General features: G+C 40.1%; 1 protein-coding gene across 6 annotated transcripts in view; it reads left to right on the top strand.

The window, feature by feature from the left end:
* fat3a (FAT atypical cadherin 3a) overlaps positions 1–15534 on the top strand; it is a 325923-nt gene that overhangs the window by 164815 nt on the left and 145574 nt on the right. For all 6 annotated transcript variants that reach the window (XM_062067850.1, XM_062067851.1, XM_062067853.1 and 3 more), the window contains exon 2: positions 3549–6875. In XM_062067850.1, the coding sequence (XP_061923834.1) occupies positions 3566–6875 (3310 nt within the window). In that variant the 5' untranslated portion in view covers positions 3549–3565. The remainder of the gene's footprint in view (positions 1–3548; positions 6876–15534) is intronic.

Raw genomic sequence — 15534 nt, forward strand, 5'->3', positions numbered from 1 at the left:
CTCTTACCCGAAGGCGGAGGGAAGCTACCCTCTCGTCTACTGGGTTAAACTCCAACATACAGGTTCTGAGCCGTGGGGCAACAAGAATTGCCACTGCAGCCTGTCGCCTCTCACTGCTTGCAACGCCAGAGTGGAAGGGAGTCCAGCCTATTTTGAGTGGACTGGTTCCTGAGCCCTTGCTGTGCATCGAAGTAAGTCGCGCACCAGCTCAGGCTCTTTCCCCCCAGCAAGGTGATGTTCCACATCCCAAAAGCTAACCTCTGTAGCCGAGGATCAGACTGTCAAGGGCCCTGCCTTCGGCCACCACCCAGCTCACACTGCACCCGACCTCTATGCCTATGAGCGGTGAGCCCATTGGAAGGGGGACTCACGCTACATTTTCGGACTGTGCCCTGCTGGGCCTGTCCAATCTGACTTTCCATAGAGGTCTTCGAGCTACTCTTAACTGGTCTCTCATCTAGGACCTGTTTGTTTTGGGAGACCCTACCAGGGGGCATAGATTCCCCCGGACAACATTGCTCTTAGAATGATTGGGACACGCAAAATCCTCTACCACGATAAGGTGACAGCTCAGAGAGGAGATAATGAGTTTTAAATGAGTAAATGAAAGCATACTTTCCTATGCGTTTTGGCCTCTTGTCCACATGCAAACAAGGTGGGCAATTTGATACAAATATGACAATAACGCTACCAAGTAGTATAATATTAGGTCGATAACAGCGGTTAGAACAATATTTTAGAATATAAAAAAATCTTTAGTCGTTTTTATTGCTTTTTTATGCGTTGGCGTGTAGACCAGGCATGTCAAACTCATTTTAGCTCAGGGGCCACATTTAGGAAAACATTTTCCTACGCGCGCCTGACTGGTAAAATCATGGCATAATAATTTCAAAAATAAAGACAACTTCCAAATTGTTTTCTTTGTCTTACTTTGGCCAAAAATAGGGCAAGCAAATTCTGAAAATGTACATATTACAAATGATCCCCTTGGCAAAACACTTCAAGTTAGTTTAAAATTCCGAGGAATTTGGTGCAGTTTCTAAACACCTTGAGGAACACAATGAACTCACTCTTTGTCCCAGTATATTTACAAAGCCATTAAACTTTAAGCACTTCCTGTTTAGCATTCTAATGTTGGCAGTTCACCATTGAAGACGTGTTTAGAAAAGCAAGTGTTTCCTCAAGCCATAACTGCCACAACCCATGAGTTCATCATCATTCAAACATTACAATTATATTACAAATATTACAATCAAGACAATTCTCAAAATGACACCATAATATCCAAATTAAAGGTGACATAACTACAAACTTAACCAATGTGAACATGGTAAATTTAAGCATAAAATAGAACAAACAACAAATGTAGAAACACACATTTTTACAATGGAGTTCAGAGTGCACACTGTGCCGTCAACAAATTGCGAGTGCTGCACAGAATTGTAACTACGCAGATGATGGTCTTTGTATCTTACTGTTTCCTTATTTTATACGTTGAGTGGATAATTTACATTACAAAAAGGTATTATGCGTCGCTACAGCATTAGTCTGCCACCAGCCACAACAGGATCAGCTGATTACTTGCACCTGCGCTGATTGGAGTAGCCAATCCACAGGGCACTTTAAGTCAGCTGACACGTCATCTTTAAACCGTGTGATGTGGGTTACACTGGAATTGCTATTGCGACATCCAGTGGACAAATTTAGAACAGCAGTTTCTTTCATAAAAAAATTGCAGCTCATTTTTATAGTTAGCAAACTCATTTTGCGATCCGCGGGCCAGATTAAACCTGTTCACGCCCGCAGGCCATACGTTTGACCCCCCTGGTGTATACAGACACTGTATTGAAACTACATTCGTGTGTAGGGCGATCGTTTTAAGCCCAAATATATATATTTTTTAAACTATCCGTGTTTGTGTGGGCATGGCCATTGTTAACGTAAACAAGGAAGTGAAGACGTGGGCCGACACGCAGGGAGACATCGGATTGGTTTGACAGTTACTTTACGTTTAAGTGATGCTGGGAATGTTGCGGATTTGCTAAATGTGAAATTGAAGTGAATGGACAACGTTTTGAGGCCGCATTCAATTTGCGGAGATTGGTTGAATATGTGTGAATTGGTGCGATCTCGACAACACAAAATCCTAGAGGGACTGACAGGAGGGAAATACCTAATTTTCTTTCACATTTTAAAGTTGACTATGTTTTTCTTGTTGCTGATGTTTGTCACAACAAGGTGCTATTGTTTTGCCTTTGTACTCTGTCCTTTTATTCAACTTAATGTTTTTATTAATTTAGTCTTTTTTTATTTCCTGCACAAGTGGTGTAGATTGTGAACCAAACCAATCAAGCAGATGGTAAAGATGTTTTGGATGTTTTGTTCAGTGTTGATGCAAATTAAAACTGCCTCCCTTTTCCTATTTTTTCTAAAGAAAGATGGTTTGACCTACTAAAACTGCTTCAAGACACTTCTAGTAGAAAGTCTTCACCACCTCCACTCAGCCTCTTCACTGACTGAAGTTGACATTACAATGACAGTTTAAGGTCGGATGCAAATTGTAGGGTTCTTAGTTTTTTTACTCCAGTAGATTTGATATGTTTTTTCCTGAATGACTTGAAAAAAATGTATTTAAAATGTTGGTTTCCACTGCGGTGGTTTTTGGACATACAGACAAAAAAATTTTTTTGGTTTTCTCTTGTGCAATACAAAAATGTATTGCTCTTGTGAAAGCAAGGAACTCTGTGTGGCCGAGAATTTAACCTGCATACTTTAGTAATATGTTATTATATGAATGCTTTCTTGCCTTGCCCCATTTGTTTGTGGCAAAAAGTGCCAAGTCATCGAGTTACAGACCAGTGTGGCTTTCCTTGAACTGAACATTATACCTTTACTGCATAAAGCTTGTCTTCCAAAGACCAGCTTTGCACATATTTCTGACTGCATTAAAAAGAACATGCTCTAATTACATTAATTTGATTTCTGTTCTAAAACCATGGTATTTGGTTTTCCTCTGGAGATTTTACATGTTTTGAGGAGTTGATGTTCATTTTATCAAAATTTTTGTAAATTGATAAGGATAGATATGTGATAAATCTATCCACCATGTTGCCCATGGCAGTTATTTTCTTTCCGGTTTGTTTTTGTGATGGTACACTTATCTTTCGAGTCGTGTAATTATTTTGTTCCGTCTCAAACCGCCTTCGGTTTTATGAACCTTACAATTAAAAGTCCTTGTTTGAATGATGTCAGAATTTATTTTGGTTTCAGAACACTGGGCCATTTTTTTACTGGGCGAATACCATAAAGGTGCCCATGAGTAAGTCACACAATCACCCCTAATTGTTCTGTGATGCCATTGCGTCAAAATCCAAAAATCTGAAGTGAAAAAGCTAGTTCCCTCTGTGAGACGATTAAAGGATGTTTTCCTTTTGTTAGATAATTAGTAGTCCAATAGAGTACATAACTGAAAAGTCCAATTTTGACTTTGCGGCTCTTTCTTTTGATGCTGTAAATCCTTCTAACCCATTTTTATTTTTCTCTTTCAGGATGGACTGACGATGGGATGGATTTGAATATGGGCCAGTGGGCAGGCATGCGTGCCCCTCTGCTCGGCCTTGTCTTGCTGCTGCTGTTGTTTCTCTTCAACCCACCAGCCTGCTGTGGCCAGAACATCCAAGGGACCACTCTGAATTCACCTCATTTTGACTTTACTCAGTCTGTGTACCATGCCACTGTCTACGAGAACTCGGCTGCTCGCACCTATGCCAGCAGTAAAATTAAAATGGGCATTCACCTGGCCCTGCGCTCCTGGGAGATTCGCTACAGAATCACATCAGGAGATGATGAGGGTTTTTTCAAAGCTGAGGAGTATGTGCTGGGCGACTTCTGCTTTTTGCGCGTAAGAACTAAAGGTGGCAATGCTGCCATACTAAACAGAGAAATCCAGGACAACTATGTTTTGACAGTCAAAGCCTCCATTAAGGGAGATGGGGTCATGGAGACCTGGACGAAAATCAGCATCCAAGTCTTGGACATGAATGACCTGCGGCCTCTTTTTTCCCCGACCACATACTCAGTGACCATAGCAGAAAGCACTCCTCTCAGAACTAGCATAGCACAAGTTACTGCTACAGATGCAGACACTGGCTCCAATGGGGAATTTTACTATTTTTTCAAAGAAAAAATTGAGCTGTTTGCAGTGCATCCAACTAGTGGAGTCGTTTCCCTCAGTGGAAAGCTTAATGTTGAGGAGCATAACCGGTATGACTTAGAGATACTGGCAGTGGACCGAGGCATGAAGCTTTATGGAAATAATGGAGTCAGCAGCACGGCCAAACTCTTTGTCCACATTGAACGCATAAATTTGCATGCACCACTCATAAATGTGATCGAACACCACCCCTCGGGGCTTGATAGAAACTCGGTATTTGCCATTGTTACTGTTGAAGATCCAGATGAAGGTTTAAATGGGTATATAGACTCAGTGGTCATTGTTGGTGGAGATCCCTCTCACCAGTTTTTCATCGAAAGATCTAATGAAAGGGAGTTTGCTATTAAGGCCTCTGAGACAGTAAACTGGGAGACTTACCCTTATGGCTGTAACCTCACTTTGCAAGCCAAAGATAGAGGAAACCCAGCAAAGTTTTCTGCTGTCAAGGTTGTCTACGTTGCAGTTAAACACCAACCGAAATTGGATGCAAAGTTTGAGCAAGAGATTTATGATGTTAGTCTGAGTGAAATTGCACCACCAGGCACAATTGTACATGCTGTAAAAATCAAACCAGAGCCAGATGATGCAGAATATATCTTGACACCTTCTGCAGATTCAAAATTATTTCAAATAAATTCATTAACAGGTGTCATATCCACTCATGGCTGGTTCACCCAGGTTACACAGAGAATCTTTAATCTTGAGGTTTTGGAAATAGATAGTGAGTTGAAAGTGAAAGTGCAGGTATCTATTGTTGATGCCAATGACAACACACCAACGTTTTCTCAGTCTTCTTATGAGGTTTTTGTCAATGAGAGTGTACCAGTTGGGACAACTGTATTAACTCTGTCTGCGAAGGATATAGATGAAGGAGAAAACGGATACATAACCTATAGTATTTCCAGTCTTATGCTGTTACCATTCAAAATCAATCAGTTTTCTGGTATTATCAGCACCACAAAAAAGTTGGACTTTGAATCATCTTCCGAGACCTTTGTGTTTGTTGTCAGAGCATCTGACTGGGGCTCACCTTATAGACGAGAGAGTGAAGTGAATGTAACTATTCACCTGGAGAATGTGAACGACAACAAGCCCTTGTTTGAGAAGGTAGCATGTCGGGGCGTAATCTCCACAGATTTTCCAGTGGATGAAGTGATTACCACGATGTCTGCTATTGATATCGATGAGTTAGATCTAGTAAAATACAAGATTATTTCAGGGAACGAATGGGGGTACTTTGACCTTAACCCTGATTCAGGGATCCTTACATTGCGACGCCCCCTGGCTACAGCCACTCCAAAGAACGGTGTCTTCGGTCTCAAAATAACTGCTACAGATGGCGAGAATTTTTCTGAACCCATGTTTGTAAATATTTCTCTTATCAATGGAAAATCTTTCCCAAAAGATTTTGATTGCAAAGAAACAAGAGTAGCTCAAAAATTGGCTGAAAAGTTACTCAAGAAGTCAAAAACAAGCACTAAACCCAAAATAGAGGAGGGATTTATTGACCTTTTTTCTGTCAACCGGCAAATACCGCAATTTGAGAGATCTTTTCCCACTAATATCTATGTCGCAGAAGATCTAAATCTCAGCTCGAGTGTTTTCCAGGTAAATGCCTACGATGGTGACACAGGTTTCAATGGCCAGATTATTTACTCTATTTCAGATGGGAATATTGACAGCTGTTTTAAAATAGACATGGAGACTGGTCTTATTGTTGTCTTACTTCCCATGGACAGAGAAAAAAAAGATTGTTATCTTCTCAATATAACTATCTTTGATCTTGGCTTGCCACAGAAGTCTGCTTGGCATTTGCTTACTGTCTACATCTTGGATGCAAATGATAATACACCACAGTTTTTGCAAGAAGGTGGTTATAAAATATCCATACCTGAAAACACTGCCATAGGGACAGATGTCATTCAAGTGGAGGCCACTGACAAAGATCTTGGACTTAATGGAGAACTGACATACTCTTTTTTGACAGGCACAACCCTATTTGGTATCAACTCTACTAATGGCATAGTATATGTTGCAGGCCAACTCGACAGGGAGTTTGCCTCTTCTTTCAATTTAAAGATTGAAGCTCGAGACAAGGCAGAGAAAGGGAGAAAGAGATTTTCTGTAACCTCATTACAAGTCATATTGGAAGATGTGAATGACTGTCCCCCACTCTTTATACCAAGTGTCTACAAAGCCAGGGCTTTAGAGGATCTCCCAGTTGGAACTGTTGTGGCCTGGTTGGAAACCCAAGATCCGGATTTGGGTTTGGGTGGCCAGGTCCGCTATTCTTTAGCCAATGACTACAATGGATGGTTTGAGATCGACAAAGCAAGTGGAGCTATTCGTTTGACCAAGGAGTTGGATTATGAGACACAGCAGTTCTACAACCTTACAGTCAGGGCCAAAGACAAAGGAAAACCAGTATCTCTTCTCTCTGTCACTTATGTCGAAGTAGAGGTCCTTGATGTGAATGAAAACCTCTATGCGCCATACTTTTCCCAGTTTGCCTTGTCAGGATTAATTAAAGAGAACGCACGTATTGGATCTACCCTCCTACAAGTCAGCGCGAATGATGAAGATGACGGCAGGGATGGAGCTATTCAATACTCCATTCGTGATGGGAGTGGGCTAGGACGATTTGCCATTGATGAAGAAACAGGTAGGTCATGTTTGAAATTGTGTAGTCATGTGTTTGATGAAATTTACAGTCCCCCTAAGATTTTGCTGGCTTTTTTTGTGATTGCCAAAAATGCCTGAATTTGTGGCTGCTTTTTACAGAAAGTTGCGTCAAAAGTTGTGATTTTTTTCGATAACATTGTAAAAACTTGTGATTTTATAAATGTATCAATGTTTTGCGTGTTCATTGTAACATTAACCTCAAAAAGCACAGGATTTCAACTAAAGCTGTGTTCAAAAGGTCGAAAATTCGATGATTCGATTCGGAGGAGTCTGATTCACGATCAACCTTGCAGTCAAATCATCGGACCCTTAAATCCATCCGAGAGAGGAGTGAAGTGAAGTGAATTACATTTATATAGCGCTTTTTCTCAAGTGACTCAAAGCGCTTTACATTGCGAAACCCAATATCTAAGTTACATTTAAACCAGTGTGGGTGGCACTGGGAGCAGGTGGGTGAAGTGTCTTGCCCAAGGACACGACGGCAGTGACTAGGATGGCGGAAGCGGGGATCGAACCTGCAACCCTCAAGTTGCTGGCACGGCCGCTCTACCAACCGAGCTATACCGCCCCAGGAGAGTTATTACCTGCTGAGGGCTCTGTGTACAGCATGTGTTTTACAAGGATGCGTTCATAATGTGTGCTGTAAATATTAGAGAAATATTCTTATGTACAGACAAATACAGTAGTTTTTAGAGAGTGAGGGATACATCTTAGTTTTGGCTGTCACTTCAGACTTTCTCAGAGCAGTCGCTTCTTCCGGGTGAGACTTAATGTGTCTAAAAACAGCTGGCTATGTTTTGGCCTCCCATATGTCTTATTATATAAAATATATTTGTCTGCACACAAGAATATTTTACTAATAGTATTGGCCGGAAGTTTTTTATATGCTGAGGTCCCGGTGGGACTTGCTGGAAATTGGACACTGCACACCATCTCGCCCCTGAGATGTAACTTTCCTTTTATAAAGGTATAAGCTTTGTTACGACTATTTGCTTCCTCTATTTATTTAAGAGGTCTTCTTGGCGCTGAGTGCCTGCCAAAGACCTCACAAACCTTTTTTGACTTGCAAAAAGCCGCAAATACCTTTATTTTGTTCACTTTAAAAAAAAAAAAAACTTTTTTTTTCATAAGTACTTTTTAATTGACTCTGGAATATTTTTGTATTATTGCCAGATCACATCTAAGTGACGTTACAGAAACCTTGTAACCAATCAGTATACACTACAACATATCACCATCTGTTGATTTCTCTTTAAAAAATGCCATACGGTCGTCGACAATCGGCAAAATCTAACAAATCAGATTCGACAATGAAATCCTTCATCTAAGACAGACAGAATTTCATAAACAATGGATCACAAATACTGTATTGATATTTTACCCATTTTATACTGCAGACTTAAAAGTTGACACTAGATGGCAGTAAAAGCACATACTTAAAGTTGACTGTCAAATTACTTTGGAGTTTTAAAACATACAAATATTAATAGTAATAAATATTTCTAATTACAGAAAGAAACCAAAGATGTCCTTATTGTTCACTGTCTGCGCTGTCTCTGTTCTTTTCTACGCTTGAAAAGCGATCGTAAACATTTATTTATGTTGCAATACATTTACCCTTATCATTTAACTTTGGACCATTTGTGAACTGTTGAGAGCAGCGGCGATTTTTATTAGTAAATGAAGAACGATGATTAGAGATTATCGTCTCACTCATTACTCTGTCATGTAAATGTTGCCTCTTTTCTTGGTCAGCATTGCAAATTAAAATCTGTTTAAAATGGTTTTGCCCTGGATAAATAAAGATTACATACATATATGAATACACGCAAACATGAAGGAAACGTTTATGTACTACATTACCCAGAAGGCTTAGCAGTGAAGACAAGAACCGCAAGTTGGTCTAAGCTATGCTAGAGGACGACAGTTCAGTCGTTTGACGAATGTAGAGTTGAGATATTAATACACGTGTCTGTTAATGCTTTGTCTACATAAGAAACAAATGTATGTTTTGATTTGACAGTAGACATGCGTGTTTGAGCGCTTTTCAGAGGAAAATTTGATTGGCAAAAATTGCGCTGATTGGCCAAAACAGGCAGGGAAGTTGCAGACAGTGGACAAAGTTGTGAGGCCGCACATACTGTAATTTGCAGGCATTGGTTGAATTTGCGTGGATTGGCGCGATCACAACATCGCAAAATTCTGGAGGGATCGGATTTAGTTTGCCCTGGTATTGTAACCTTGGTTGGTTTAAGCCACAATCATTTGGGTAAACATTTGCTGTTTTTCAGCTCAAACTGAAGTACCAATATCTGGTTTTAATATTCTACAATTATTACAAAAGGAAACTAGCTAAAAACTGAAAGAAATGTACTTTTGAAAGGGGAGTGCTATGGCAGAAAAAAAAATAACTCAGTGTAAATGCTTAGGGTTGGGGAAATTCGTTGACTTTGTCGACATCATCGGTGGCATAAAGGAAGGAAGGAACTTGTATTGTCAATGCACAAGTACAACAAAATGTAACATTTTAATACGTGGATGTCACATACCTTAGTTTGAGGCGTCGATCATTGATGGCTGTGCACGGAGAAAGAGATGCCACTAATGAATGGGGTTCCAATTAATCGGCCACAAATTATTATTGTCCAATTTCTGTGAAAAAGTACTCAATTGCCAGATACCTATGCCATGCAATGCTGATTACAAAAACAATCACTTGTAGCTCATACCTTTGCAGCTTTGTGCTCTGTTAATAGATTGTCTACTATAAACAGCTACTGCTAACTGTATTTGTTTATTGTCCATGCATTGTGCAGAGCACTGCAATCAACTCTGTATACAGTATGTGTCACTTTGACTAATTGTAATTAGAAGTAATCTTAAACAATTGTATCTGTAATCAATTTGTTTAAGTTATACATACTAGACTGTTTAAGTTACAGTATACATACATTGTGTGCGATGTCATGCACACAAGAACTAGGGATGATGTTCAAAACCGGTTCTCCCGATTGTTCGATAAGAAAAGAACCGATTCCATGGATTCAAATCCCTTTTTGAGAACCGGTTCCCGTTATCGAAGCCACTATACCGTATTTTCGCGACCATAGGGCGCACCGTATTAAAGGGCGCCGTGTCAGTTACGGGTGCTATTTCTGTAATTAACGCATAAATAAGGCTCAGCGTATTTTTGGGCGCAGGCATGGTTAAACATACGCTATCTTAAAACATACGCTAGTTTAAAACATACGCTATCTTAAAACATACGCTATCTTAAAACATACGCTGGCATGCATGGACGCTGTTTTAAAAAGGCAGCAGGAGCAAAGCTGAGTTCGGTTGTACTTTATTGAAATATTTATCAATGTACTCACATTATTTTTTGATCAATCCTCATCCACAAATCCATCAAAGTCCTCATCTTCTGTGTCCGAAATGAACAGCTGGGCACGTTCTCCATCAAACACGCCAGATTCCCTCTCGTCATTTCCAAAGTCAGTCTCGTTGTCCATTAGCATAGCAAGCTAGCACAAGAGTAAAAGCCGACTTCTCTTGCCCCGTTGTGCGTATCGATTCGCTACAGTGCTGGTCCCCTTCTTCTCCAGTGTGCTTCACCGGGATGTCGAAAGTGAGCGGCACCTCGTCCATGTTGGTGATGTGTTTGTCTGCAATTGTTTTTATTTACAAAGCACATAGCAGCACTATATGCTTACTGGGGGCGTGCCTTCAGCGTCCTCTCTCACCTGAAACCCTCACCCTATAACGGCCGCATGCTGTCCTCAGTCACGTCCGCTTTTCCTCCATATAAACAGCGTGCCGGCCCAGTCATATAACATCTATGGCTTTTGGAACTCAGTGCACACACAACAACCTATTAAGTTAAAGTTAAAGTACCAATGATTGTCACACACACACTAGGTGTGGTGAAATGTGTCCTCTGCATTTGACCCATCCCCTTGTTCACCCCCTGGGAGGTGAGGGGAGCAGTGGGCAGCAGCGGTGGCCGCGCCCGGGAATCATTTTTGGTGATTTAACCTCCAATTCCATCCCTTGATGCTGAGTGCCAAGCAGGGAGGTAATGGGTCCCATTTTTTTAGTCTTTGGTATGACTCTGGATTCGATAAGAGATCCGATAAGGAATCGGTTCGATAAGAGGATTCGATAATAGGCTCAAACTCGATAATTTCTTAACGAACATCAATCATCCCTAACAAGGACTGTGTATGTAAGAGACTATATATATATATATATATATATATATATATATATATATATATATATATATATATATATATATATATATATATATATATATATATATATATATATATATATATATATATATATTATAGTTTTCTGTTAAAGATTGGTCAGTAGTCAAAGACTGTGATGCTTGCATTCACAGACTGTGACACTAACATTCAATCAAGCATTTGAAGATTGCTGAAAGTTGTTGTTGGATCCCAAAAGCAGACTAAAAACTTACAAAAACGTGTTATGTAAATTACTTACATATAATAATGTAATGCTTGTATAATAATAATAATATATTTAGAATTCTGGGTGAAATATATCAGTCAGTGTGGTTCCCAGCCTTTTTCTTCCATATACATTGTAAACACCATATGCCTGTACTGTTTTTTGAACTGGCTCATATTTGTACATTGTTTGACTTCTGTTCTCAATCTATTTCATAATTGTATCATTTGTACCGATATGCTAAAAGTTTTTAGCACTGTCAGTGTGGACAAAAAACGTAATTTGTGTTCACTGCGCTTTGATTAACTCATGGACTGAGTAGTGCCAGCTCGCTAGCTTAAAGACTAACATGAAATCAAGAAACACTTACGTCTTTTCCTATTAAGAAACAACAAACCCCAATTTAAACATATAAACACATTGCTGTCTGAGTAACTAAGATATTCACTTGTGCACATTGAACCTACAAGCTGTGCTCTCTTAGAACAGAGTGATCAATCTACACTCAGAGGATTTCTGGACAGTAGGGATGTAACAATATTGTAGAGATCGCGGTATTGCGATTTCAAAGTTGTATCAATACTGCCGTGACGCACGACGGTATCAATTGAAAACTTGGTGAGTGTAGTTTTTTACTGGCACTTTTGCTTTGGAGGTGTCTGAAAATAAACTCTAGGTACATTTTTCAGAATCCTCTGCGCAATGCAAAACTGCAATGTGGGGGCGGGCAGCGCCGTAAAGGGGCAAGAAAGAGGAAACAGGAAGTGAAATGTGTTCCACTTCGTAGTATATAATAGGATTTTTTTTTTTAATGTCAAAATCCTTCCCCTTACTGTTTGAGTTATGGTGCTAACAAGCCGACAAAAAAACCTCCAGCCTCCCAAGCCAAAACAGACTCAAGGCGCACCGTGCCGAACTGAAGCATCTGCTGCACACCAAAGCTACTTGATAAGCTGCCCTCACCCGAAAAAGAAGCTAAACGCCAATTTGTGAGGTATTTGCATTATTAAAAGTTAAAAAGTGTTGACATTTTCTGAGAAACTGCAATTTCCAAACTGATAGGAAAAAGTTCCACCGTAGAGGACCTGCTTCTCAGAAAGTAAACGTTGAGAGACACAGTGGATGTTTCCGCACAATTCTTTGCACTTAAAAATAAATTTTTGGAGTAATAAATATGATTAGAACATTTTAGCATTATGTTTCTGTTCAATTACAGTATTTGTGATTAACCTAAACATTCCTGCCACTTAATTTGACACACTATGGCATTTCAAAGTTATATTTTTGAACGTATACAACAATAATATACCGTGAGATTTTGATATCGTTACATCCCTACTAGACAGTTTTTTTTTTACAGTGTGTTAAAGGACCGCCTGCTATAAATGATAAATATTAATAATAGCTTTGATTTGTTATGTACTTTTCATTTAAATAAATCCTAAAGTGCTGCAGTACAAACCAAAATATAAAACAATAAAAGCTTAGTCATTCAAACAGATAAAAGACTAAGAAACACAAAACATGCAAAACAGTGGATTTTTTAAAACATTTTGTCAATTTATATTAGTTATTTAAAAAAGTACTTTGTCAAAACATTTCAATGTGTGTATAAGTACTTTTGGAGAACATTCAATACACTGACAATACTGATAACCGTGATAATATTTTGGTCCCGATAACAGCGATATGACATTTTTCACGTGCTGTATGTAACGTGACGTCTGGTTTCTGTCGCCTCGGATTCAAGCACACATTGGGCAAACAAGCGTAGTTCGTAATATACAGGTAGTCATAAAAGGGGAAAAGTTGTTGTAACAACCAAAAAATCGCGAAGAAGGTGGCTGCTATTCTAAACCTAAGCCGAGTGGACAACATAGTTGAGTTTGCATGATCATTTGGTTAATGTCAGTATGAACTTGAAAATAAACTGTAAAATCCTTATTATTGGTGTATTCAATTTTGACATTGTCTGTAAACATACATATGAGCAGTTTTCTTAAGGAAGCTTTTGTGTATTGTTGTTTATGTAGTGTGTATGGTGCAATGTTTACTGTAGAATCAAGAAAACCTTGGCAAATAGTACAGTGCAACACAATACATCTCTCGTAGGCTGCATATCCCATAGTACAGGGGTCGGCAACCTTTACCACTCAAAGAGCCATTTTGACAAGTTTCACAAATTAAAGAAAACAAAGGGAGCCACAAAACTCTTTTGAAAATGTATAATGAAATAACACTGCATACAAAGCTTTTTTTGCTTTGTGCTATGTTTTAACCAGGGGTCTCAGACACACGTCCCGGCCGGCACCTCAATATGAAAATGTAATGTTAGTGCGGCCCGAAAATTTTAATTGAATGGCGCTTGATAGTGTCATACTTGCCAACCCTCCCAATTTTACCGGGAGACTCCCGAGTTTCAGGGTGTGATGGCACTGCTTTTAACGTCCTCTACAGCCTGCTCAAACAGCGTACCTGCTTGGCCACATGTTAAATGCAGCTTCTGCTTGCACACATAATTGACAGCAAGGCATACTTGCTCAACAGCCACACAGCTTACACTAACGGTGACAGTATAAAACAACTTTAACACTGTTATGTTACAAATATGCGCCACACTGTGAACCCACACCAAAAAAGAATGACAAACACATTTCTGGAGAACATCCGCACTGTAACACAACATAAACACAACAAAACAAATACCCAGAATCCCATGCAGCCCTAACTCTTCCGGTCTACATTAGACACCCCCGCTACAACCAAAACCCGCCCACCTCAACCGACGCAGGGGGAGAAATGTTTGTCATTCTTTTTTGGTGTGGGTTCACAGTGTGGCGCATATTTGTATAGTAACAGTGTTAAAGTTGTTTTATACGGTCACCGTCAGTGTAAGCTGTGTGGCTGTTGACCAAATATGCCTTGCTGTCTCCTACGTGTGCAAGTAAAAGCTACATACAACATGTGGCTGGGCTGGCACGCTGTTTTTACAGGCTATAGAGGACAATAAATGCAGTGCCATTAGGGCACGCCCTTAGTTAATTATTAGGTTGAAAATCGGGGAACATTTGCCCTCAGGAGAGTCACTGAGATCCGTAAGTCTCCTGGGAAAATCGGGAGGGTCGGCGAGTATGCTGGGAAAATCGGGAGGGTCAGCAAGTATGCCGCTGAGCCGATTCAGAATGGTCAAAGGGCCGCATGCGGCTCTGGAGCCGCGGGTTGCCGACCCCTGCCATAGTAAGAGCATAGTGTATTTTGATATCACCAAATTTTGTTGGAATCTAAACTTTGCTGGACAATAGGAAAGCAACTTAAAAATCTAAAATAAAAGCAACCTTCATAAAGTATTTTCAGAACTTTTGGGATGATATATCGACTTACAACTAGTTGAATGACACCTCTGTCATGGCCTGAGGGAGTCTGTATCGCTTTTACCGGCACTTAATGACTTTGAGAAGGGTGGCAGGAACCCTGCCACACAAACAACTACAAATGTGCTGACATGCTTTAGGGCATACGTCACTCCCTCTTTACCTTTTATTAAAAAGACGGAAGTCGATGCGAACGCCTAAGAGCAATTACTGCTGTCATGGCCAAAGCTCCAAAACAACCAAAGAAATTAAAAGTTTTGTCTGAGGAGCCAAAAAAAGGAAAAACAGAGCATACCCGGATAAAACGACAGTCCAGGATCAACATTGCACCGTAAGCTCAAACACGAGGGATTTCAGACCGATGCTGCTTAGGCTCTGTTTCTGCTAAACTAGTAAGTGACTTTCGATGCTCAAATCAAACTGCTAATGCTAATGTTAGCTATCGAAAATTTGTGTTGTAGCAATAATTAGCCAACACTCTCCCGCCAGTCTTTCTTTGCTTCGGTGTCGCCCCAGCACATGGTTGAGAAAGCCTGGAGGTTACTGCTGGCTCAACGATGCGACTACCCCGGACCAATATCCATTCCCACATACAGAATTTTTCCGCCAACCTGGCCGGGAAAACTATTTTTGCTAAAGTAGATCTCGTCCGGGGCTATCATTAGGTGCCGGTCCACCTGGTCATCATGCCATTTGGCCTGTTCAAATTTTTACGGATGCCTTTTGGCCTTAAGAGCGCTGCACAGACTTTCCAAGGGCTGATGGACTCTGTTTTCCGTGACTTGCCAT

The sequence above is a fragment of the Entelurus aequoreus genome, linkage group LG13 (assembly GCF_033978785.1).
Source record: "Entelurus aequoreus isolate RoL-2023_Sb linkage group LG13, RoL_Eaeq_v1.1, whole genome shotgun sequence".
In the NCBI taxonomy this organism is placed as follows: Eukaryota; Metazoa; Chordata; class Actinopteri; order Syngnathiformes; family Syngnathidae; genus Entelurus; species Entelurus aequoreus.